At 43.9% G+C, this 24,683-nt stretch overlaps 2 protein-coding genes across 5 annotated transcripts in view; one reads left to right on the top strand and one right to left on the bottom strand.

Moving 5' to 3' along the window:
* The window catches only part of DFFB (DNA fragmentation factor subunit beta), a 35,320-nt gene extending 25,100 nt beyond the window's left edge, over positions 1-10,220 (bottom strand). For both annotated transcript variants that reach the window (XM_069079270.1, XM_069079269.1), the window contains exons 1-2: positions 10,083-10,220; positions 7,215-7,341 (exon numbers count right to left, since the gene is read on the bottom strand). In XM_069079270.1, coding sequence (XP_068935371.1) covers positions 7,215-7,341; positions 10,083-10,196 — 241 coding nt within the window. In that variant the 5' untranslated portion in view covers positions 10,197-10,220. The remainder of the gene's footprint in view (positions 1-7,214; positions 7,342-10,082) is intronic.
* Positions 10,221-10,355: 135 nt separating this feature from the next.
* The window catches only part of CEP104 (centrosomal protein 104), a 44,769-nt gene continuing 30,441 nt past the window's right edge, over positions 10,356-24,683 (top strand). Inside the window, exons 1-4 of one of the 3 annotated variants that reach the window (XM_069079267.1) lie at positions 10,356-10,494; positions 19,289-19,415; positions 22,709-22,882; positions 23,492-23,630. In XM_069079267.1, coding sequence (XP_068935368.1) covers positions 19,303-19,415; positions 22,709-22,882; positions 23,492-23,630 — 426 coding nt within the window. In that variant the 5' untranslated portion in view covers positions 10,356-10,494; positions 19,289-19,302. Of the gene's footprint in view, positions 10,495-10,592; positions 10,757-19,288; positions 19,438-22,708; positions 22,883-23,491; positions 23,631-24,683 lie in introns of those variants that run through there. The other 2 variants (XM_069079266.1, XM_069079268.1) reach the window with 2 other exon arrangements.

A 24,683-nucleotide genomic window follows, 5' to 3' on the forward strand; every position in this document is an offset into this window, starting at 1 on the left:
GGGGTTCTTGAGAGATAGCTCACACCAGAAGATAGGACAGCAAATTCTCATACTCTGTTACTAATTTACCTATAAAATGAGGGGCTTGGACGAGACAGGATCTAAAAGTCCCTTCAGGTTCTACATCCTTGGCAATTCAATTCAACAAGTGTCAAAATAAGACTTCACTATAATGCATCGTGCTGGACATACAAAGAAAAGGAAAAAGTCCTTTCCCTCAAGGAGGTTATATATTTTTGACGAGTATATAATCCCTTCTTTTGATATATTTTGTTGTAGTTCACTTGTTTCAGTCATGTCCAATTCTTCATGACCCCATTTGCAATTTTCTTGGCAAAGATCCTTGAGTGATTTGCCTTTTCCTTCTCCAGCTCAATTGACATGAGGAAACTGAGGCAAATAGGGTTAAGTGACTTGTTCAGGGTCACACAGCCAGTAAGTATCTAAGGCTGGATCTGAATTCAGGAAGAAGAGCCCTCCTAACTACTCCAGGTCAGGCCCTCAATCCACTGCTCCATCTACATGTATATGTGAGTGTGTGTGTATGTGTGTATATATATATATATATATATACACACACACACATACATGTGTATGTATATGTGTACATATATATGAAAAATTATTTCTCTTAGTCCTAGTTTTCTCCTCTTTAAAATAACTAGATGGTCTCTAAGGTTGGGGCCAGACTATATCAGTAGTTCTTAGCCTGGGGTCCTTGAATATTCCATTTTCAATATTTTGATAGCAGTATTTCAATGTAATTGGTTTCCTTTGTATCTGATGTATTTTACTTTATGCATTGAAGAAAATTATTCTGAAAAGGAGTCTAGAGGTTTCCGCAGGCTGCCAAAGGTTTCCAACCCTAGACTAGATGGTCTTGAAGGTGCTTTCTGGATGTAAAGCCCCTGACCCTGGTCCTGACTCTGAATCTGTGTAACCTTGAATACACTGTTACATCAAATGAGTATTTAATTACATGTCTATTACGTACCAGGAGCACCATGCCAGGGGCTAGGGACAGAGGAACAAAAATGAGACAATCTCTGCCCTCAAGGCTTCTTTATCTCTCACAGCTGCCCTTTATACCTCACAGGGTCCTTGTGAGGGTTAAATGAGACAAGAAATGTGCTTTGAGAAAGGACCTGTGGTCTTTCAAAGCAATTAGGTAGCCCTATAGTGCATAGAGTGCTGGGTCTTGAGTCAGGAAAGCTCGAGTTCAAATCTAGCTGTGTGACCTTGAGCAAATCATGTAACCTCTGTTTGCCTCAGTTTCTCTAGCTATAAAATGGGGATTATAACAGCACTGACTTCCCAGGATAAGCATTTAGCACAAGTCTGGCACATAGTAGGTGCTATGCAAAGGCTAGTTATAATTATTATTCAATAAAAGCATCATTCATTCTAGCCCACCTAAATGGATCCATTGTCTCCGTTTGGCCCTCTCTCGCTCAGCACAAATCAACCCAAGTCATTTTGCCTTCCCTTGAGAGTCTTAATACCCACACCATCTCTTTCACAGCTCTCTTGTTGAACTATTTTTTTTAAGTTTAGCACTTAATAACTCTTAAGGGTAACAACAATTCTGCCAAAGAAGAACAACAGCCTAGAAGGAAACAAAGGGGCCTACCAGAGATAGATGTCTCTGCAGCCCCTGACAGCATTTACCCATGTCAAGGACGGAGGGGGCCGGACCAGTGTCCCAGAGCTTGGCCGCCCTCCCGGTATGACATCACAGTCATTCCATTGTCTGGCAGCCTGCTCTAGAAGAGGCAGCAGAAGCCCAGAAGCGGGGCTCACATCCTGCCCCTCAAGCTGGCCAGCCCTAGGACACTAAACAAACGATGCCTCCCTTGAGATGCAGACACCCATAAGGTATTTTAGAGCTCCTTTCTTGACCTGTCCCCTCTCCTTCTCTCTCCTCCTCCTCCTCCTCTTCTAGTAAAGAAGTGCCCCCATGCCCCATGGAGGAGACAGCTCTTCTCCTGATGGAGACTGTGGTCCGGAGTACCCAGTGCCGGGTTTGAATTCAGAAGATTCAATATCATTGACTTAGAGCCATAAAAGACCTCCAGTTACTGAGTTCAACTATTTTATTTCATGGAACGACAAACTGAGGCCTAGAGAATGGGTCATACAAGTAGTGAGAATGAGAATCAGGATTTGAATTCAGGTCCTTTCCACTGGGATGAAATCCTGGGTTCTGTCACTGCGTAACCTGTCAACCTCTCTCAGTCTGAGAGGGTTGGATGAGATGACCCCCAAAGTCCCTTCTACCCAAAGCTCCAGCTCTATGACCCAATTATTTTTAGGATACATTAGTAAACATAATTCTCATTAAACATAATTCTCCTTTATGCAAAGGTCCACACAACCGAAATTCAAGAGAAGAAAAATCACATTTTCTTTTAAAGGAAAGTACTCATTAACAGAGATCAGATGGGAGGCAGAAAAAACTTATTGATCCTTGAATGGAGATAATAGCTAGCAATTCATAGAGCCAGAAATTTAGACCTGAAAGGCCATTTAGTTCAACTGCCTCATTTTATGAATGAAGAAACAGACCTAGAGGTGAAGTGATTTTCCCAAGCCATAGAAAGTAGAAAGGCTAGGATTTGAACCCAGGTCCTCAGATGATGAATCTTTCACTCTCTCCATTATACCCACCCACCTTGATTATATAGGGGTTTAGGATTTACAGAACACATATCTGTTATTTCATTTACAACCCACTGGACTTGGAATCAGAAAGATTCATGTCTTCATGAGTTCAAATTTGGCTTTAGACACTTACTAGCTATGTAATCCTGGACAAGTCACTTAACCCTGTTTGCCTGTTTCCTCACTGTAAAAAGAGAGAGAGAGAGAAGGAAAGGAGAAACCACTCTACTTAGTATTTTTGCCAAGTGTAATGGAAATGCAAACTTAAAGATCTTCCCTGCCCCTAGGCTAATGTGCACCTGAAGCCTGGGGTGGGAGGCTTGTTTTTCAGTAGATACTTCTTGATTGGCCAGTGAGTCAATAAGGTTGTTACATTCTCTGAGCCAGGAGAAGGCTATATAAGCCCTGATGGGGAGCTTTGTTTTGGGACTCACTTTGAGAAGTGTTCTGTGATTTGATCTGAATTCTGGGAAGCCGTTGTTGAGAGTCCCCCGGCTTTGAAAAACCCAGAATGTGGAAACCCAGATGTTGACTGGGTATGGATGTAATGGTTGGACAGTTTGGAAATCTGTCTACTTGATCTGTTAATGTCTTGATAATTCTGTCTGTATATTTTGAAGTTTGGGGTGCTGACCTTTTTCCCCTGAACAAGGTAAACGATATATGTCTGACTGATTAAAGTAAGCTTGTTAACCCATTTTGAGTTGCTTTCCTTTAACAAAGCAGATCCAAGAACCTGTGTGAGCAGGCACCCTGGGGACACTGGGGTGCTTGCTGCTACAAAATGGCGCTGTGAGCAGGATCTGCAGAGTAAAAGGAAAGTATGGGGGCTGGGATAATCGTTTGTTTCCCAGTTGTGGTAGCTGTGACTCTGTGGAGCCATGGACCAGGAGAGAAGAGTGGCCTTCCTGCAGACTTCGCTGAGCTGAGAGCAGGAATGGTGAGCTGCCTGCATCGGGACCTGGGCAGAAGCCAGGAGCGGCTGCCGCCTGCGGGAGGAGAAGGAGCCCAGGAGTTCGGAATTCAGCCACAGGAAAAGATAAGAACTGAGCAGCAAAGCAGGGGCACTGAATGTGTTTCCTGGCTGCATCCCACAGTTTGGGACCCAGGGGGAGGATGGACTTGTGACTATGGTGGGTGGGATGAAGTGCCTTGGATCCCCAGGGACCCCACCTTGTTGGTTTTGTTGCCCAGCCCCCTCTCTGTGCTTGGAAGCTGGGGCTGGAGCTGTGTGAGGGGAAGGACACTCCCCTCCCCCCAGAACTTTATTTGAACTCTTGTTCTGAATTGAAGTGATAATGCTGTGTACTTTGTGTTTGTTTAAGGCCCAGTGGCCACTTTGGTAACTTTAGTTCTGTACCTTGAAAATGTAACCTAAGAATGTACTTTGTGTTTGTTTAAGGGCCAGTGGCCACTTTGGTAACTTTAGTTCTGTACTTTGAAAATGTGATCTAAGAAATGTTCAGAGCTAATTCAAAAGTAAATTGACTATGCTATGGGCATGAAAGATCTTGGGGCCGAATGTAATGGAAATGCAAACTTAAAGATCTTCCCTGCCCCTAGGCTAATGTGCACCTGAAGCCTGGGGTGGGAGGCTTGTTTTTCAGTAGATACTTCTTGATTGGCCAGTGAGTCAATAAGGTTGTTACATTCTCTGAGCCAGGAGAAGGCTATATAAGCCCTGATGGGGAGCTTTGTTTTGGGACTCACTTTGAGAAGTGTTCTGTGATTTGATCTGAATTCTGGGAAGCCGTTGTTGAGAGTCCCCCGGCTTTGAAAAACCCAGATGTGGAAACCCAGATGTTGACTGGGTATGGATGTAATGGTTGGACAGTTTGGAAAGCTGTCTACTTGATCTGTTAATGTCTTGATAATTCTGTCTGTATATTTTGAAGTTTGGGGTGCTGACCTTTTTCCCCTGAACAAGGTAAACGATATATGTCTGACTGATTAAAGTAAGCTTGTTAACCCATTTTGAGTTGCTTTCCTTTAACAAAGCAGATCCAAGAACCTGTGGTAGCTGCAAACCCTGAGGACGCTTGGGGTGCTTGCTGCTACACCAAGAAAACACAAAAAAGGAGGTCACAAAGAGTCAGACACAACCAAAATGACTGAACAGCCAAAGAGCAAGAGCAAGTGTTGTTATCCCTCTTTTATATGTGAGGAACCATGCCTTAAAAGAGGAAGTATCTTACCTAGGATCACACTGAAGATGCTGGAAATAAGACTCAAAAGCAAGTCTCTTCTCCGTCCAGGTTCGGCATTTTATCTCTATACCAAGTGTCTCTGCTGTGGGATTATGATTACTGGCGGTTGCTCTTTGATCCCTGACTAGATAGATAGATAGATAGACAGATAGATAGATAGATATAGGTAGATAGGTAGAGAGACAGATAGACAGACAGACAGACAGACAGATCGATAGATAATAAAACTTGCTGCTTTGCCAAAATAACTGTTTAATATTTATTTTGTAAAATTTATATATTCTAATCATTGTCAAACAGCCTATTAGAGATCCAGGAGCCAGCTGATGGTTCCTTTAAATTTTAAAAAATTCATTTGCAAAATTTATGTATTGCATGTTTTATGACTTCCTTGGAGACAAAAAAGTGATCACTGCAAATAGTAAAAACACTGCAGGGAAATATCCTACTGATTCCATGTTTTTAAAAATCCTATCATGGGATTTAGCAGAAATACCAATTAAGTAAATGTTACTTTAAAATTTTTTTTTGTTTTATTTTGTTCTGTGTCATCTGTGAAACTGAACTAGTAAGGTATTAAGTTGTGGAGGAGGAGGAGCCCTATTCTGAATCTACTACTTTAGTTATCACACCAAAGGATGACTACTTTAGTCAACTATAGGAATATGGATGGGAGCAGCCAGGTAACACAGTGAGTAAGAGCAATGTCCCCAGAATCAGGATGACCTGGGATTGAATCTGGGCTCAGACACTTAGCACCCAACCAGAAACACCTGGCCATGTAACCTTGAGCAAGTTACTTAACCCCAATTGCTTAAAAAAAAAAAAGAAAGAAAGATGGATGGATGGATGAGTAGAAAGATAGATTTTGTTTAGTCATGTCCAACTCTTTGAGACCCCAGTTCGGGTTTTCTTGACCCAGCTACTGGAGTAGTTTGCTATTTCCTTCTCTAGCTCATTTGACAGATGAGGAAACTGAGGCAAACAAGGTAAAGTGACTTGCCCAGGGACACACAGCTAGTAAGCGTCTAAGGCCAGATGTGAATTCAGGTCTTCCTGACTCCAAAGTCAGCACTCTATCCACTACACCAAATAGCTGCCCATGGATAGACAGATAATCCCTTCTTTTGATATATTTTGTTTTTCAGATAGATAGATAGATGGAAAGACAAGATGGAAAGACTAGAAAGGAAAGAAGGAAGGAAGGGGGAGGGAGGGGGAGAGAGAGAGAGAGAGAGACGAAGGAAGGAAGGAAGGAAGGAAGAAAGGAAGAAAGAGTAGAATTGGCCAAATGGAAAATGAGACACAAAAAATTCACTGAAGAAAAGAAATCCTTAAAAAGTAGACTTGGCCAAACGGAAGATGAGATACAAAAGCTCACTGAAGAAAATAATTCCTTAAAAATTAGAATTGAGGGCGGCTAAGTGGCACAGTGAATACAGCAACAGCCCTGGACTCAAGAGGACCTGAGTTCAAATCCAGCCTAAGACACTTAATACTTACTAACCTTGGGACCTTGGACAAGTCACTTAACCCCAATTGCCCTGCCTTCCCCTCTCCAAAAAAAAAAGTTACAATTGAGCAAGTGGAAGCTAATGACTCTACAAAACATCAACAAACATTAAAACAAAACCAAAAGAATGACAAAAAAATAGAATACTATGTGAAACATCTCACCAGAAAAACAACTGGCCTGAAAAATAGATTCAGAAGAGATAATTTAAAAATTATTGGTCTTCCTGCAAGCCAAGATCAAAAAAAGAGCCCAGATATCATCTTTCAAGAAATTATCAAGGAAAATTGCCCTGATATTCTAGAACCAGAGGGTAAAACAGAAAATGAAAGAATCCACTGATCACCTCCTGAAATGAAAACACCCAGGAATATTCTAGCCAAATTCCAGAGCTCCTAGTTCAAGGAAAGGATAGGAAGAAAGGAAGGAAAGAAGATGGCATTTATTACCTGCTTACTATGTGCCAAACACTGTTCTTTGGACCCATAAGGTTCATAAAGGCACAGATATAAGGAAGTGCTGAATAAAGATTAGCATTATATCTGAATTCCAACATGGAATGCAACTTGAGGGTAACAAAGTGTCTAGTCCATCTCCTCTTTGAAAAGATTTTTTAAGTAATGGGCATGGCAAATACAGTTCTTGGGCCCCCTGATTATAGGTAGAACCAGTTCTGATACAAGGTTACTAAGAGTAACTAACACATAACCTTGTCTTACCTGAAAGTGACTTCCTCCCACATTTGACTGAAACCTGGGAATCCTCACTGCATGACCATCCCAAGTCTTATCTATTTCATTGATACCCAAGAATCTGTACAGACTACTACTTACAGCCCTGCCAGGCCTGCCCAGGGGTCAGAAGCATGAGTTCGGTGTTGTCAGGGAGGCTCTGGAAGTAGCCTTCGGTGAGCTCGGTGCCATCTTCGTACAAACAAAGGCGGCAGCCAGAAATAGGAAGCTGTTGATTAGGCAAGAAGGGAGAAGTGTGAGAAAAACAAAAGTAGTTTTATTTACTTAGATCCCTAGCATGCAATCCTACCCAAAAGCAAAGGGGAAGTGGGGTGGGAATTGAAGTTTCTATCTGCAATAATCACATAGAAATGAGCAAAGGAAAGTAAAATGTTTTTAAAACAAAAGAAAATACTCGGAGGGAGGCAATTCAGTCAGGTTTGACATTCCCATTTCACAGATAAGGTAACTGCGCTGAGTGACTTGCTCAAGGTCACATAGCTACCTCTAGAATTTCATACCACATAGTAGCCTAGGTAGATTATAGGCTCCCAGAGCTAGAGCTGGCATGGCAATTTCAGAGGTCATTTAATGCACCCCTTCATTTTACTGATGAGGGAAGTGAAGCACAAGGAGGTTTGATGACTTAGGATCCATGGCTATAGAACTGGAAGGGACCTCAGAGGTCATGTAGTCCAGCCTCTTCTTGTGAGGAAAGTCGAGCTCCTCGAGCACCCGCGCACGCACGAGAGCACATGCACGCGAGCGCACACACACACACACACACACACACACACCCCACCCATACCCAAAGAACAGAGTAACATGCACGTGCCTGGAATGAATGTTCTCCTGCTCTGATCTGTCTCTTGGAATTCCCAACTCCCTTCAAGGCTGAGCTCAAGTCCCCAATTGTGAGTGGCCCTTAAAATACTTTGTCTTCAGTTTGCATATAATTTGTGTTTTCTTATCTGTGTGTCTATGTTGATCCCCTCCTCCAAGACAACATAAGCTCCCAGAGGGTAGGGGCTGTTTCATATGGGTCTTTGAGACTCCAGGGCCTAGCATAAGCACTTAAAAAATGTTTATTGAATTGAACTACCTACCCTCCTCCTTAAAATAAAAGAGGATTGGACTAGATCAGAGGTGTCAAACATGAGAGACCTAAAGTGGGAAAGTACAACCTGAACCAGATTAAAATGTAATTGAAAATCATTTAACAAAGTAAATTAAAATGCAATAGAACACAGACAATGCTAATATGTGGGCAGCTAGGAGGTGAAGTGCATAGGGCATGGGGCCTGAAGTCAGGAAAACTTGAGTTCAAATCCAGCATCAGACACTTACTGTGTGTCCCTGGACAAGTCACTTATCAGTTTGCCTCAGTTTCCTCACCTGTAAAATGAGCTTGAGAAAGAAATGGCAAACCACTAAGAAAACCCCAAATGAGGTCAAAGAGTTGAGACATGACTGAAGAACAACAAATGTTAAAATGCCCTTGTGGATCCTTATATACAGTTGAGTGGCCCACTTTCTATCTGAATATGATACTACCAAGACTAGACCAACTCCAAAAACCCTTCTAGCTCTAAATCATGCTTCCGGAAAAAATAAAAAAGCATTTTATACCTGTCCAGGGCCTCAGCCCCGAAAATCAAGGGAGGGAAATAAATCACTCACTAGGTACTGCTGAAGCTAGCCTACAAGGTGTTCCGAAGGCCAAAGTTCAAATCCTACCTCAGGCATTTGCTAGCCAAGAGAATCTGGGTAAGTCATTTAATAGCTCTGTGCCTCAGTTTCCTCATCTGCAAAATATGAATAATAATCGCTCCTAACACACAGGTTTGTTATGAGCACTAAACAAGCTATGTGAAGCATTCTACAAATCTTAGAACACTACATTATAAATAACTCTTAGCTATTATGAATTGCATCTACCCCCCAAGGTGGATGTTGCACGGAAGAGAGGGCTGGTGAAGTCAGAACTGCCTTAATTCGAATTCTATTCTTGGTACTTCATTCAAGTATCTCTGCTTCTTTTTCCTCTTCGCTTAAGATGAGTGGCTAGGACTTTGATCAAACCGGATATGGTAAGCACTTTGCAAAACTAGACGTTTATAAGTGCTAGCTGTTATTGTCTATCAGTGTATTAAAACTCAAAGGTCTAAAGCTGGAGGGGACCCCAAAGGCCCCCAAGGAAACTGAGAACAATAGCAGCATAACTGGCACTTATTTACCTGGCATTTTATCCCGGGTGCCCAAGGGCTTTACATACTCGGGACTGCTCACTGAGAGGTAGGCGCAATTATTATCTCCATTTTACAAAGGAGGAAACGGAAAGAGTTTAAGTGCCTTGCTCGGGGTCACACATCGTCAGAGGCAAGATCTAAACTCAGGTCTAATTAGCTATAAGGAATTGTTTAGGCAATGCTAAATGATTCCACCAGAGCCCAGCCTCGAGCGAGTGGTCTAGCCAGTCTGGGTATTACAGTCTAAGCAGGCAGGAATGAAGGGGACTGTTGTATATCATCTGCGGCCCCGGGGATGGGCATGCCCAGCCTCCTGCCACCGGACACAAGATCTGCCCCTCTCGGGAGCCTGCATGTGGGGCGAACCTCAAGGAGGTCTGCAGGGGGCCTGAGCTGCTCAGAGCCCGGCCGACTGTGATCATCCAGGGTGCAAAACAGCTCCGAGGCTCCCGGGATGCGCCGGCCAAGAGCCGCCTCCCCTCTCCTCCCTCCCCCCACCCTAACCCCCGGCCCCAGGAATGGCAGCTGTGACTCCCATCTGCCTGCGAGCAGTAGCTCCCGCCTCCTCCCCAAGCCCAGGACCGCCCCGTCGGGGGTCAGAGGCTGGTGCAGCGAGAACGGCCTCGGAGGCAAAGAAGGGGGTGCCCCCCGAGCTTCTCGAGGCCGGAGGGGGGCGAGAGTAAGGAGAAAGAGACGGAAAAAGGGGGCGCAGCTGGAGGACCTGAAATTTCTGACATCCTTTCAGCAACACTTCCTGGCAGTTCTTTCCCGCCACCCCGTATTTGTCCTGGCTGTGGAGCGCCCGCAGCTTGAAGGTCCGGGGCCTCTTGGACATTGCAGACCTCTGCAGGAACACCTTTCTCGGGGTCGAGGCGGAGGACTGCTCGTCCGAGCGGTCCGAACCCAGCTACCGTAAGCAGCCAGACCACCCAAGGGGATCGGGGCTCCTGCAACTACGAGCAAAACAACTAAAAGCAAGTCACCGTTCCCTCCGGGGAGAAACTACATTACCCAGAAGACTCTGCGGTTTGGTACCTTCTGCGCAGCTGCAGAGTAGGCCCAGAGAGCCGAGAGGAAAGGAAGGAAACTACACTCCCCAGAAGGCGCCGGAGAGTTTCGTCACCTCTGCGCAGGTGCACGGCTGGAGAGGCCGGGGAGGGGAGGAAGGCAAGGGAGGAGCGTGGGCAGGCGCGTGCGCACCGGGGCCCCCGCCCGCCAGGCCGCGGCTCGGTTGTCATGAGAGCCTCGGCGCTGGCCCAGGCGATGGGCGGAGGTGGCGGCGGCTGCCGCTTCGACGTACCGGTGCCGGGCCGCCGTGGGCGGCCAAGGAGGCGGCGGCGGGGCCTACGCCTGCGCTCGGCGGACGGGAGCGGCGGCCGCGGCTGCTGCTGCTGAGTAGGTGGTTGGGGAGAGAGACGTTAAAAGGACCCTCTTACCCTGCCCCCCCCCCCCTCCCGGCCGAGCCTCTCTCCCTTACGCCGCCGGGACCGGCCCTAGGAGACCCCGCCCCTCCCCGCCTGCCCCCTCCTCCTTCTTCCCCCCATCCCCAGCGGTGGGGATCCAGCCGGGGTAGGGGAGAGATGGGCGTCATGGGTTGTCAGAGCTGCTGGGAACCCCCGAGACCATGTGGAGCCCCAGTCTAGCCCTCCCTGCCCCGCCCTTCCCCCCATTATCTTCTGGGAGCTTGGCTAGGGGAGGGGGAGAGGGGGGTCATTGATCATCAGAGCTGATAGAGACCCCGTCATGACCATGTGGAGCCCTTTCCGGCCCTGCCTGACCCGGCCCAATCCCTTTCCATTCCCCGATGAAGTGGGGTGGGGGGGAGGGGAAAGGGCAGGCTGGGGCCCTGGTCTGGGAGGCATTCTGGATCCTAGGCTGTCCTGGAAGAGGCCTTAAAGACCATCGGAGCCCCAACCGGGTCCCGCCTGCCCAACCCCCCCCCCCACTCCCCTCCGCTGGGGAGTGACCCTCGTTATTCAGTCCCGGGCCGGGCCATGACCAGAGTTAATGAGTGTGCAGGGGGCTGGTGGCATGAGCCCTAGCCGGGCAGTTACGTGGTTTCATGGCTTTGTCCATCTGGAAGGAATGTTAGGACCATTTCTGACCCCGTGGTGGGCCTGCTTGCCTGATCCCCATCCTCACCCCCAAACCCTCCACCTACCCCTTCCTCCCTGAGGACCTGGTGGTGCTGTCCCATGTAAAGTGGGCTGATGGAATGAGACCTGGGCTGGAGTCATCCAGGCCCAGAGCTGGCCTGAGTTGGAGATGGTCTCTCCTCTGCCTGTCACCCTCCACCCCATCCAGCCCCGAATGTCTCTGTAGTCAAGCAGTGGGAACAATGTGTGGAGGAAGAAGGCCTTGGCCTGGCAGCAGCTTAGGGCCAGAGATTGTCAGGTAGAGGTGGCCCCACCCCATGCCTGTTTGGGCTGAGGATGCCCAAGAACCTTGGATTAATGGAGGTGAGGGAAGCTTTGGAGACCCCCTATTCCCCCCCCTCTGCCTCCCTGACCTCCCCCAACACATACACAGTTCAGCAGTCAATAGTTAAAGCTGTGTAAGTAACAGAGATAAGTGCCCTAGCCTGGAAGTCATATTGAATTATAGATTATCTACTTTTACCTAAGTCTTTTACAGAGGAAAAGATCTGTAAAGGGGAGGGAACCTCTTTTACAGAAACTTTTAAGGAAAGACTAGGAAGCTAGTGGTAGGTCAGGAACGTCAACCGAGATCGACTCAGGAGTGATTCCTACTTCTCCTTTTGCAGATAGGAAAACTGAGGCCCAGGGAGAGGAAAGGAACTATTGTAAGGTGACAGGGAATTTGGACCCCTAAAGTCCTCTGTGTGATTTCAACCACCTCATCTTACAGATAGGAAAACAGGCCCATTGAGGAGTTGACTGAGCCAAGATAACATTACTGTACAATTTAGTGGCAGAGCCAAGGAAAGGGGGAAGGGAACCAATAAACAAATATTTATTATCTTTTTGAAAAATATATAGATAAATTTCCTCTATGATTACATGTTTTTAAAAATTCTTTAAACAGTTTTTTTAAGTTTTGCATTCTAAATACTCTCTCTTCCTCCCTCCCTCCCCCTTTCCCTCTCTCTCCTTTTTCCCCCTTTCCTGAGATGGTAAGCAATCACATATAGGTTATATTTGGAACAAGCATTTATTAAATAAGTGGCCTCTATGTGCCAGACACCATGCTGAGCACTTTGCAGTTATTATCTCATTTAATCCTGGCAACAGCCCTAGGAGATCGGTGCTCTTACTATCCTCATTTTACAGTGCAGGAAACTGAGGCAACCAAAGATTAAATAAGTTGCCCAGAGTCACACGACCAGTAAGTGTCTGAGGCTGAATTTGAACTCAGGACTTCCTGACTCCGGGTCTGGCACTCTATCCACTGAGCCACCAGGTACCTTTGGGCCAGGACTCCAAGCTACTAGAAATTCTAGTTCAAGGTTGGTTCAGGGCTCTTGCCACTCTTCAGAGAATTTAGAGCTAGAAGGGACCTGAGTGACTTCAGGACAAGCCAATGAAAAGTGTGCTGGCTTTGGAGTGAGAGGCCCCGACTCTGAACCCTTCAGTGACCTTGGGCAGATCACATCGGCTCCCTCGGCCTCCAGTGTCCTCATCTGTCAGATAAGGAGGTTGGATTTCAGAGTCCTTTCCAGGTCTAAATCTGTGATCTAGGCCAACCCTCTCATTTAACACATTAGGAAAATTAAGGCCAGAGAGGGGAAGTGACTTGGCCAGAACTACATGGGTAGTATGTGACCTAGCAGGGATTGGAGCAGAGATCCTCCTGAGACTGAATTCCGGGCCAATTCAGTTCTGCCAGGCTGCAGAAACCCAGGGTCTGGCCCTACTCTCCTGGTGGTTAGTAGTGGGACCTTGAACCAAGCCCTCCCTCAGCCTGGGCCAGTTTCTCCATTTACAAAATGAGTGGTGCGAGCTTGGTCTTTGTGGGGCCTTTCAGCTCTACCAGTGAGTCTCCAATGAGAGTTCCCAATGGTGTTTTGAAGGAGTCAGGAGCCTTCATCCTGAGAGTATTTCTGCTGCTAGTTGGTGGTAGAGCCTTCTCTGGACCTGTTCCCTCATGGGTAAATGAAGGAGCTGAACCAGCTCATCTCTAAGACACCCCCCCCCACCCCAGCACCAAAATCCTCTGCTTCTGTTTCATCCCAGTTATTTGATACCCTCAGAGGCCTGTGGGATAGCAGAAGAGAGTGTAAGGTTTTGGAAGCCAGAGGACAAGTCCAAATTCCACTGCCAGGTCACTTCTAGGAAACTCCTTTTCCTCAGCCTCACAATGAGAAGATTGTCCTAAAGAATGCCTTCAAGGTCACTGATATCCCTCTGCCTCTGTGCCTCATATGGTCTGGAGCTAGAAGGGATCTCTGAAGTCATCTGCTCCAACTTCAGATGACCTGAGAAGAACTCAGTCATGGAAAGGACATGCCCCAGGGCACTCAGATTTTGAGCTTCTTTGAGGGGCTTATAAATAGAACTCATCAGGGAAGGACAGATAGGGCAGCTAGGTGGCACCATCATGAGTAAAGCCCTGGGCTTGGAATCTAGAAGCCTCATCTTGAGTTCAAATTAGACCTCAGACACTTTAGTAGCTGTGTGACCCTAGGCAAGTCACTGCACCCTGTTTGCCTCAGTTTCCTTATCTGTAAAATGAACTGGTGAAGGAAATGGCAAATCACTCCAGTATCTTTGCCAAGAAAACCCCAAATGGGGTCATGGAGAGTCAGACAAGACAACTTCAACAACAAATGAGGTCCAGATACTTCATTGTAGTAGGGGAAGAATGTAAGTTTTGAAATTAGGAGATCTGAATTCCAGGCCCCGAATGTCTGCCATTTAACTCACTCACCAGGTACTATGTGACTGTGAGGAAGGCTTCCTCTCTTGGACATTTAGTTTCTTTATCTGTAAAATGGGATTTAAAATACTTATGCAATATTCCTCACACCTTGTATACCCCTAAGTGTTTACAAATGTGAGCTGTTATTATTATATAGCTCTTGCATTAAGCTCTTTTACTAAGGAACCAAAGGGTGACTGAGAAGTAATGTCGGAAAGTGGGAAATGCACCAGATACAGAGTCAGGAGATGAATCCTGCCCCAGACCCTTGTTAGCTGTGCTGGTGTATTAGGTAGGGCCCTGGCTTCAGTCCTGCGTTAGACATGTATGGGTTGTGTGACCCTGGGCAAGTAATTAACTCTATGCCTCAGTTTCTTTATCTGTAAAATGAAGGTGTTAGAATTGATGTCCTTTCTCTAAGGCCCCTTCCACTTCTAAGTCTTTGATCCTAAGGAACAATCAGAGCCTCAATTTCTTGAGTCGTAAAATGCTCACTTTTATATCTGTAGTACCTGCCTCACAGGGTAGTTATGAAGAAGGGGCTTGGTAAAACCTAAACTGTTATTGACATGGGAGCTGGAGGACATTGACTTTCTCTCAGGGTTTCCTGGTATTCCCCCTATTTGAAGAAGCAGAATTTAAGAGAGAACTGGGAGTGTCTCCCTCCCATCTGGGGCTAGTGAGGATGTGCACTCTTGTCTTTGGAGGACCAAAGGTTTGCAGAGTATTTTCCTTCCTAGACCCTGGGGGCTATGTCCTCCACTGATGTCTGCACCTCTGGTGTCTCATGGCATGCTTGAAGGCCAAACTCTGGCAGTTCTCAGTCATCTGAAGAGGCTTCAAGGAGGAGCCTTCAGTGAACAGTGTTTGTATCTTGTCCTAGAACCAGCCTAGCATGGCACAGAGACTCATCGGGGGTTGGTTATGGAGGGATGGTTTATCTCCTTTGGTCACCACAGCTCAGAAAACCATCTCCTAAAGCAGGACTTCTTAACCTTTTTTGTGCCTTTTTGACAGTGGGGAAGTCTTTGGACCCCTCTGAATCATGTTTTTAACTACCAGAAATGCATAGGATTACAAAGGAAACCAGTTCTCTCAAAATAGTTACCAAAATACTTCTTTAAAAAAGATCACAGATCCCAGGTTAAGAACCCATGTCCAGGGCATGCAGGCATTGCATATCAGTAGAAGGCTTATCACCCACTCGGGCCAAGTGCAGCTTCTTGAAGTGAGTAACAAGATGTATCCCAAGCCGGAAAAGTATGTGGGGGGCTTAGGGCCCTCATCTTCTGCTTTAGCAGAAAAGCCCTCCTACCAGGCCTTGTGTTGGCAGCTTCTCATTTGACCCTCCCAGTGGCACCAGAAGTAATCAAGAGGGGCTGGAGCGATTCACAGGGTGATATGAAAGTGAAAGCTTTCAGGTCGCACTTTGGTCACTTGCCCATAGAGCCATAGGTGCTCCAATCTCATACCTGCTTGAGTGGCACGCTCCAAATTCATTCAGGGTGTATAGAATCAATTTTCTTTTCCTTTTCATGCATCCTTGAATTTCTTCTAGGCAAACACGTACCTTGTACTAAATTAGAATTGCATGTAAGTTGTCACAGATTCTGTTTTCAGCTCCAGATCCTAACCAGCCCTTTCATTTTTGTAGAAAACAGCTCCTCTTATCTCACCTTTGTTAGGTTATGGAGCCTTTGGAGATTTGGGCTATAGATTTTTCAATTTCTTTGAGTACATAAAATTGCTTGATACTAAAGTATTGATGTTTCCTTGTGCAAAATTTAAATTTTCTTGAAAAGAAAACATGGAAATAGGTTTTGTTTTTCTTCTACCTTGTCATTTGTTGCTAAATTGATCTCTAGCCATACAGGTAAAACCAAATGCATAAAGTAGACTTTACATAAAGAAAAAAATTGTTTGTTACCACTGGGTACTATTACTACTGCGGCGGCTTAATAGAAATGCCCAGGGAGAATCTGACACTGGTTACTTAGGAATATTGCTGAGTAATATAACAGGCATACATGTGGTTGCATGGGACTCAGCAGGCCCTTTGGGCTGGATGTCCATTCTAATAACTATTTAGCAAAACTTGGGCTCTCACTGAATGCTTATGGCATTTTTTTCTGGCCTGTAAAAACAGCTTTACTTCTTCTAGTTGTGGATATAATTACTGCCCAAGTAATCCCTGCAGTGCTTGGGCGACTCACAAAAAGAGGGCTCTTGGGTATATAATATGGACATTGTTAGATGTGTCAGGATGAGAAGCGGATGATGCTTTCAGATGATTAGTTATAATAACAGTGTTGCTGAAAAGGTTCTAAAAAAGTGTAAGTGGACAAGTGAGGGGGAAAAGAATTGGCTTTGGAGTCTGCAGGTCTGGAAACAAGTCTGGGCTCCATAGCTGACCACACACTATGTAGCCATTCCTGGGTTTCTTAGCCTCTCCAAGTCACACTTTCTTCATTGGTAAATTAGTAATAGAGCCTTCTTTTCTCCACTTCAGAGGGTCAAATTAGAAAAGGTAGGTAAAGCACTTTAGCAACCACAGCATGTCCTATCAATGTGGGATTTCTATTTTGATGGGTTTTTCCACTTCAGAACTCTCTAATAGTTTTTTTTTTTTTTGGAGGGCAGTTTGGGGTTAAGTGACTTGCCCAGGGTCACACAGCTAGAGTGTGTGTGTGTGTGTGTGTGTGTGTGTGTGTGTGTGTGTGTGTTAAGTGTCTGAAGTCAGATTTGGACTCAGGTCCTCCTGACTCCAGGGCCGGTGCTCTATTCACTGCACCACCTAGCTGCCCCCAGAATTCTCTAATAATTTTGAAAAACCCAGTTTCAGTAATATGTCTGCTCCATCAATTCCCATTCCAAAGTCTACATCCCCTATGCCACCACACACACACACACTCATACAAATACATACTACATACACGTATACACACATAATACATGCTATATGTGTTCACATATACATCTCATGTGTGCATGCTATGCATACACATATAGCACACATACTCTCACACACATACATACAACTTTAGTAGACAGTTAGATGTTATGGTTGGGTAGAAAAAAAGTCACCACATGGTCTCCCCCCAGCTGGTCCTCAGAGGACAGACATACCACCTGGTCTGCCATCTTGTAGAGACGACCTACTAAAATTTACATTTTGATACCATAGCTTCTCAGAACATTGAGTCACTTCCAGAAGGTGAGGAGGCATCCCGAGGGGACTTGGATTCAGAAATGCTGAAGTCTTGTTTTAATGGGTGACTTCAAATCTTTAGTCATTACTAATAACATTTTTCAGTGATAACCTTCCTCGTTCTCGGGTACTGAGCATTTTCTAAAACCGGGTCATTGCTGATTTCCTTAATGCCCCCTTTCCTTGCTGTGGTTTGGCTGGACATGTTCGCCATGCTTTTTTTTTTTTTTATGACATCCTGTAGTAAGTTTTGTATAGCGTTATCAACAACACCCTTATCATCATTATTGTCCTCGGCTAAAGTTGTTCTATACTAGGCTAATGTAGAAAAGTGTTTTGCATGCATGTTTCATGTGTATGAGGGGCATCATACTTCTCTTCTCTGTGAGTGGGGAGAAGGGTGGAGGAAAGGATAGTGTTTTTAAAACTAAAAATAAAGAAAAAATGAATACTCTCACTTCATGCTACATTAATTGCCTCAGCATGGTGCTGCCTTTGGACTCTGAAGGCTATGCCAGTGGAGAACTAGCTGTGGCAGGTCCAGGCAGGCTGGACAAGCTTTGATTGTGGGTGTAGCACCCTCTGTCTGAAGGTCAGCCCAGCCAGAGTCAGAGGCTGATCAGAAGGAGGGCCAGCAACCAGTACTGAAGGCTGAGAGATTGGGATCTGTGCTGGCAGCAGGAGGCCTCATGCCAGCAAGATTGAACCTTGTGGAGTATCACAGAGCATCATTAGCATGCATGGCAGTAAGAATAACTGACTAGATCTTTAATAATGGTTCGCAGTCTGGTTTTCATTTACTAGTATTCACGCAGTCCAGTAAACATCCCCAGTGCCAGATCATTACCTCACTCTCATACAGTGCTCTATAATCTTATAAAGCACCTGAATATGCATTGTTATTGGAGCTTTACAACAGCCTGTCAGAATAGACGACGGTGCCATTTTACAGGTGAAGAAACTGAGGCTTGGCCAAGTGAAGGTCACATAGCTAACAGCAATAATAACTGCTGTTTACACAGCTTAACTTTTGAAGAGTGCTTGACTTAACATGACTTCATTTAAGCCCTATAACAACACTCTGAGGGAGGCACTACAGACACTATTCCCATTTTACAGATGAGGAAGCTTAGATATTAAATGCCCGTCGGCAAAACACAAAACTAAGAAGTGTTTTAGAGGCTGAGTTTGAAGGCAAGTCTTCCTGCCTCCAAGTTGAGCACTCCATTATACCATGCTGCTTCCAATGATCTTATCTTTGTTAGGATTAACAGAAAACCACCAGGTAATTTCATATATATATTTGCGTTTAATATTAAGAATCTAGATTTAAATTCACTGCCTGCTTGTGATGAGATTTTACTCATGGATGCTTCTTTGCCCTCCAAACACATTGAAAATTGAATAATTATTCAGTGAAATTAAGTTCAATAAATTTTTAGGCTAGATTTCTGATTGATCCCTGCTTTCCTACTTTTTTCTTCTCTACTCTCACTTTTTCCTTTGGTAAACAATTGTCCCATTGATTAGATTATCTTTTCTCCTTATATAGCCCATGTAACTTTTTTAACTTTAGAAAAGATAAAGCAAAAAATAACACTACCTTGTATAATAAAGTTAAAGCAGTCTATAGAAATAGATTGATGAAAAGATAATGTTTAGAAACTATTTTGAAGAAAACAATTCATGAGACTTATTTTAATTTTGTTTTCCTGAAATCAGGCTGAATTACTCATGTCTAAATTAAGTCATGATACGAATTAATAACAAATATTGTCATGATTCTGATATTTCTATAGGTTCTTTTACTTTAAAAAAATCTCTTTTATTTTTATGAACAGCCCAACTGTACAGAATGCCACACAAGATTGGGTTTGTAGTCGTCAGTTCATCTGGACATGAAGATGGTTTCAGTGCAAAAGAATTAATGGTCCATGCACCAACTGTTAATGGATGGAGATCACCAAGGTGAATGAAAAAGAAATGGAGGGTGAGGTAACAACATTCTGTTACTTAGGGATAGTGTGTGTTATCTTGAATTCTAGGCCCCTAATTTGATTGTAAATTAAATGATCAAGAATCTGTGAAGTGATCATAAGACCCACCTCCACTGCACTTTAAGTGATAGTAACCTGCCTACCTTTAAATAACACCCCACCTAATGATAGATGTATTTCAACTGTATCTTAAAACCTATGTAAGTATTCCTTATCCTACTACCAAGCCTCTGTAATGTAATACCAAGCAAAGGCAACTTCCCAGGTTCAAAATACCAGCATAGGTGCTCTCTATTTTATTCAGTAACAAACCCAGAACAGAGAAGATCAAAACATGACATCATTCAAAATACAGCATTTACTAAGTGTGATTAAATAATCTCCAAGTACTACCCCACCCCAGGACCTTCCAATCATTCAATCAATTACAAAGTCTCTGTTCTAAATACTTCTCCACCCCTAGGCTATACCTTAATTAAGTCCACCACAAAGCCCCTCTTCTCAAATGGAGATTAGTTTCCAAACATAAGTAAAATACATTCATTTGCTCAACCATAGAACACTAAAAGGTCAAAAGTTCCCCACCCCTGGATCACAATTGAATCTACCCCAGAGTTACATCAAGTTTAAACACAGCACTTAATACCCAAATGGAGGTCTTTTCTTCATCTTGACACGAGGCAAGTTCTCAGCAATCTTAGTTCCTGGAGAGACAAGGCTTAGCAAGGCCATAAGATACATTGCCAGTCCCTTCATGAATTTATCCTCTGTCTGTAGAACAGTCCTAGAACCCCTGAACACATTAGCAAAGCCCTCTCCCAGGATTTCTGTAAACATACAACAAGAAAATCCTTCTTCAGGGCTTCTGAACCAACAGAAAGGCTCCCAGACCCCTGCAACAACAGCACTGTCCCTCACCAGTGGACAGTATTCATTCTGTCTGCAGGACAGTCTCCAGACCCCTGCAACAACAGTACTGTCCCTCACCAGTGGACAGTATTCACTCTCTGTCTGCAGGACAGTCGCAGGCCTTCTTAGCGAACAGCCAGGTTCCAGGACTTCTTCAACAAAAGGACAGTCTTTCACCAGTGGACAAATCTGGCAAAATGACATCAAAACAGACAGACAAAGTACCAGCAAAACAGCCATGTCTCCTCAGTCCTTGGCAGCTCAGGGGGCAGGTCTCAAAAGTCCAGGGCAATTCAAAGCGGCCACCAGCAATTCTCTTAGTCTCTCTCTCTCCACGAGGTGCTGCTTCCAAAAAGATCTTCTGCCTCTCTCTAGTGTCTCTCCAAATCTACCTCACCAGCTCCTCCCAGTTCAGGACTTTCTTTTCACATCAACAAGCCCATCCCACAGGTGGGATTAACAAACTCTGGGTTTTAACACAATCAATTTGAAAACCAAGCCAATACAGGGGAATCTTTAATTGCCATTACTATCACAGCCTCTGACTTCAGTCTGTTCCTGAAATCTTAAGTCCTCTTTCTGGGTTACTTTTTGTCCAAGAGAGGTCTTTTTTCTATGACTAATGTCATCTTTATAATATCTCGTACTATTTGTACAGTTGACCTCTTCTCTGTTCTTGGGTGTATCTGACCAGCTTTGTTACCATCAGAGGAATAAGATTTGTTTCCCAAATCTAAATGGAAATTCCTGCATTTGATATGTTAAAATGATTCATACAAGCATATGTCATGTTAAAAAGTTGAGTACAAGTTGACTTGTTTTAAATTGAATCACTTTTTTGTCCCTCACTAAAGTCTTCCTCTGGCATTTTTCGGTAGTTCCAAGATTATCCTGGGCTCTTAAAGACTCTGTCATTGGGGCCCGTGCTCTCTTTGCTCTTACCAAGCCTCAGTCTAGACTTGGTCAGCTGAGACAGATTGTGTATCTGTCACATGGGAGCCAGCCTAGCTGAAAGCAGAAAGGCTAGTGATAAAAGTCACAGCCATAGCACCGTAGGAAGATCATCTTCTAAGGGGCTAGGGTAGGGGGTTTTGGACTGTGTTCTCCATCAGTGAACAGAGACCCCAGCCAGCTGACATCTCAGAGCCATTAAGTGTTAGTGCCGTACTTTACCTAACCCTCTCTTGCCCTTGGCTCATAGGTTCTTTGTGTACCATCTTCACCTGCATTAAAGGGTCTGTTATCTCTGCATTTGCATTCCCAAGGTCTTCACTATACTTGATGCTCAATTGGCATGTAATAATGATTGCTGAGTCAAAGTTTGTCAGTTACTGTGGCCTAATGTTGACAGGAGCCAGCTGGACATCCAACTCTTTAGCTTTCCGCTAAGAACTTGTTTGGGTTTTTAAAGCCACTTATATACATGAGAGACCCTACCATAGAAAGGACTCCTCCTGATGATAGGGCAGCTAGATGGTACAGTGGATAGAGCACCCAACTTGAAGTCAGGAAGACTTCTCTTGAGTTCGAATCTGGTTTCAGCCACTTACTAGCTGTGTGACCCTGGGCAAGTCACTTCACTCTGTTTGCCTTAGTTTCCTCATCTATAAAATGAGTTGGAAATGGAAATGGCAAACCACTCCATTGTCTCTGCCAAGAAGATGAGATCACAAGGAGTCAGTCATGACTGAAACTAATGAACAAATTATAATACCAGAGCTCTCTCCGTTTATATGTTTTGTAAGTTGATAGGGTGTTTTCTTAAGGTGGGCAATACCTAGACTTGCCTTGACTCTAGAACATTTACCTACATAAAATGCATACTGCTTGTTTACCACTGAGTCTCAGCTAAGTGTGTCCCAGTGGCCCCCTGACTTCAACATAGGCAAATTCCCTGAGGTTGAACATGTCTCAGGAAGGCAGGGGAAAGTATTCTTCAATGAAGTCCCCCAAGATTGGGACAGAGTTAACTCTGCAAGTTCAGGAGAGCTATCCCAAGGAGTAAAAGCCCATTCTGTTGTGTTTTTGTGGCTTTTCCATTTTGCTCCTAGTTTGGCCCTCAGACCAAGAACAACTCTAACCTTTCTTCCATGGAAACAGCCCTTCAGATTCAGATCTCTTCTACTCTGAGCTAACCTTACGCAGTTCCTTCAACCAATCATCATGACATCCTTTAGAGGGCATTCACTCCTGGATGGAATCTTTTAATCCCGACATACTTTGCATAGTTAGGAAGTTAGGGATTTCAGAATGTTTCACTGAAAATTCTCAAGTCAAGTGGCAATCTAGAAGGCAGGTCTATAAATGCAAACTTAATTTGCAGTGAAAGTTCAAAGAAGAAACATTCTCTTTCAGATTTTGCCAGTTTCCCCAAGAAATTGTCCTTCAGATGGTGGAGAGATGCCGAGTTCGAAAACTTCAGTTACTTGCTCATCAGTATATGATTTCCAGTAAAATTGAGTTCTACATTAGCGACAGTTTGCCCGAATACTTTGCACCATACCAAGCAGAGCGGTTTCGAAGACTTGGGTGAGAATGAAAGTACAAAGTTAATTCTTAACTTTAGTTAGTCTTATGATCTGAATTTCTCCCTATGTCAAAATTCACATTATTTCTTAGACATAGAGCTTTAGTACCTGTTTTTTGTGCTTTTAATAATCATGGAAATAAGGTTTGGTTTATTCAGATAGTTCATTCCCTATTCATGAATAAGCAGTAGCTGTGCATATAGAAAGAACATAATTCCTAAAAGCTGAATCATTACTCAAGAATGTGTTTCTGATGCTACATAAAATATAGATTGACTCTTGGTATGAACTGCCAACTGGGTTCATATTGACATAACATTGTCAGTTTATTCATATGCGCTGTTAGAATATTTAAGCCACATTGCTGTGCTTTTAGTGCTGGTTTTCATTTGGCTTTTTAGAGGTAGAGCTTTTCCCTAAGAAGTCTGTGGCTCCAGACAATAATCAGTTACTCATCCATATATGGTGATTCTTTTTTTTCCCCAGTTTTTACTGCATTGGGTATTTGGTTTGGTTTTTAACCTGAGAATCCAGTAGGAACAAAGGAACCATTTACTTAATTGTGCATCTTATAGAAATAAAATTCTTTAATTTTGTTTGATCCTTGCAGTTATGTGTCTCTCTGTGACAATGAAAAGACAGGATGTAAGGCTCGAGAACTAAAATCAGTTTATGTGGATGCCGTAGGACAATTTCTCAAGCTGATTTTTCATAAAAATCATGTCAATAGGTACAACTTGTATAACCAGGTAAGATTAATCGATCTTCTTCCCTAGCTTTAATACCTTTTTAAAATTTTTTGCCTAGTATGGTCAAGATACCATATTGTGATTTCTTTTTCTTTTTTAAAAATAATTTTTTGTACCTTTTGCTTTTATATCATCAAAATTCCTCTGAAGTATCCTTCCTCCCCTTCTCCCCAAAGAGCCTTTCTATGTAACAATAACATTTTTTAAATAATCAACAACACTGATCCATCCATCCATCACCAAAGTCGGAAAACATGCTGTGTTACACAGGTGTGGTCTTCTCAGATCTCTTCTTTGGGGCCATGCTTGGTTCTTGTAATTTTGCTACATTCACTTTTGATTGTTTTGTTGTGGTGGGTTTTTTCCATTTACGTTGTTGTAGTCATTGTTTATTGTTTCCTTGACTTGCTTATTTCACTGTGTGTGAAGTAATGCAGTAATTCATGATTCTCTGTGTTGTGTTCATCATTTCTTACAGCACAGTAATATACCATTATGTTCATGTATCACAGTTTGTTTAACAGTGGGCTAAACTTTGTTTACAATTCTCAGCTACTACAAAAAGTGTTGCTCTAAATATTTTGGAGTGTATGTAACCTTTCTCCTTGTCAATGACTCCTGGGGTTGGGGGGCATATGCCTCGTAATGAGATTTCTGAGTCAGAGGATATGCACGTTTAAGTCATTTTTTTTTATTTTTTTTTTTTAAGCAATCGGGGTTAAGTAACTTGCTCGAGGTTACATGGCCAGTTATTTCTGGGTGTGGTGCTGAGTGTCCGAGCCCGGGATTCGATCTCCAGGTCGTCCCAACCCTGGAGCTGGTGCTCTTACTTGCTGTGCTACCTGGCCGCCCCGTTTCAGTCATTTTGATGGCACGATTCCAGATTACTCTCCAAAGTTGTTATATTGATTTACAGTTCTGCTGGCCATGAGCCACCAATGTGCCTACCTTCCCCTAGCTCCTCCTACATCAACTATTTCCAACTTTTATCGTCTTTTACCAATTTGCTAGGTCTAAAATAAAATCTTATAGTAGTTTCAATTTACATTTCTC

The sequence above is a fragment of the Petaurus breviceps genome, unplaced genomic scaffold (genome assembly GCF_028583685.1).
Source record: "Petaurus breviceps papuanus isolate PSGF00001 unplaced genomic scaffold, PetGlider_PUasm1.0 91041, whole genome shotgun sequence".
Taxonomy (NCBI): Eukaryota; Metazoa; Chordata; class Mammalia; order Diprotodontia; family Petauridae; genus Petaurus; species Petaurus breviceps.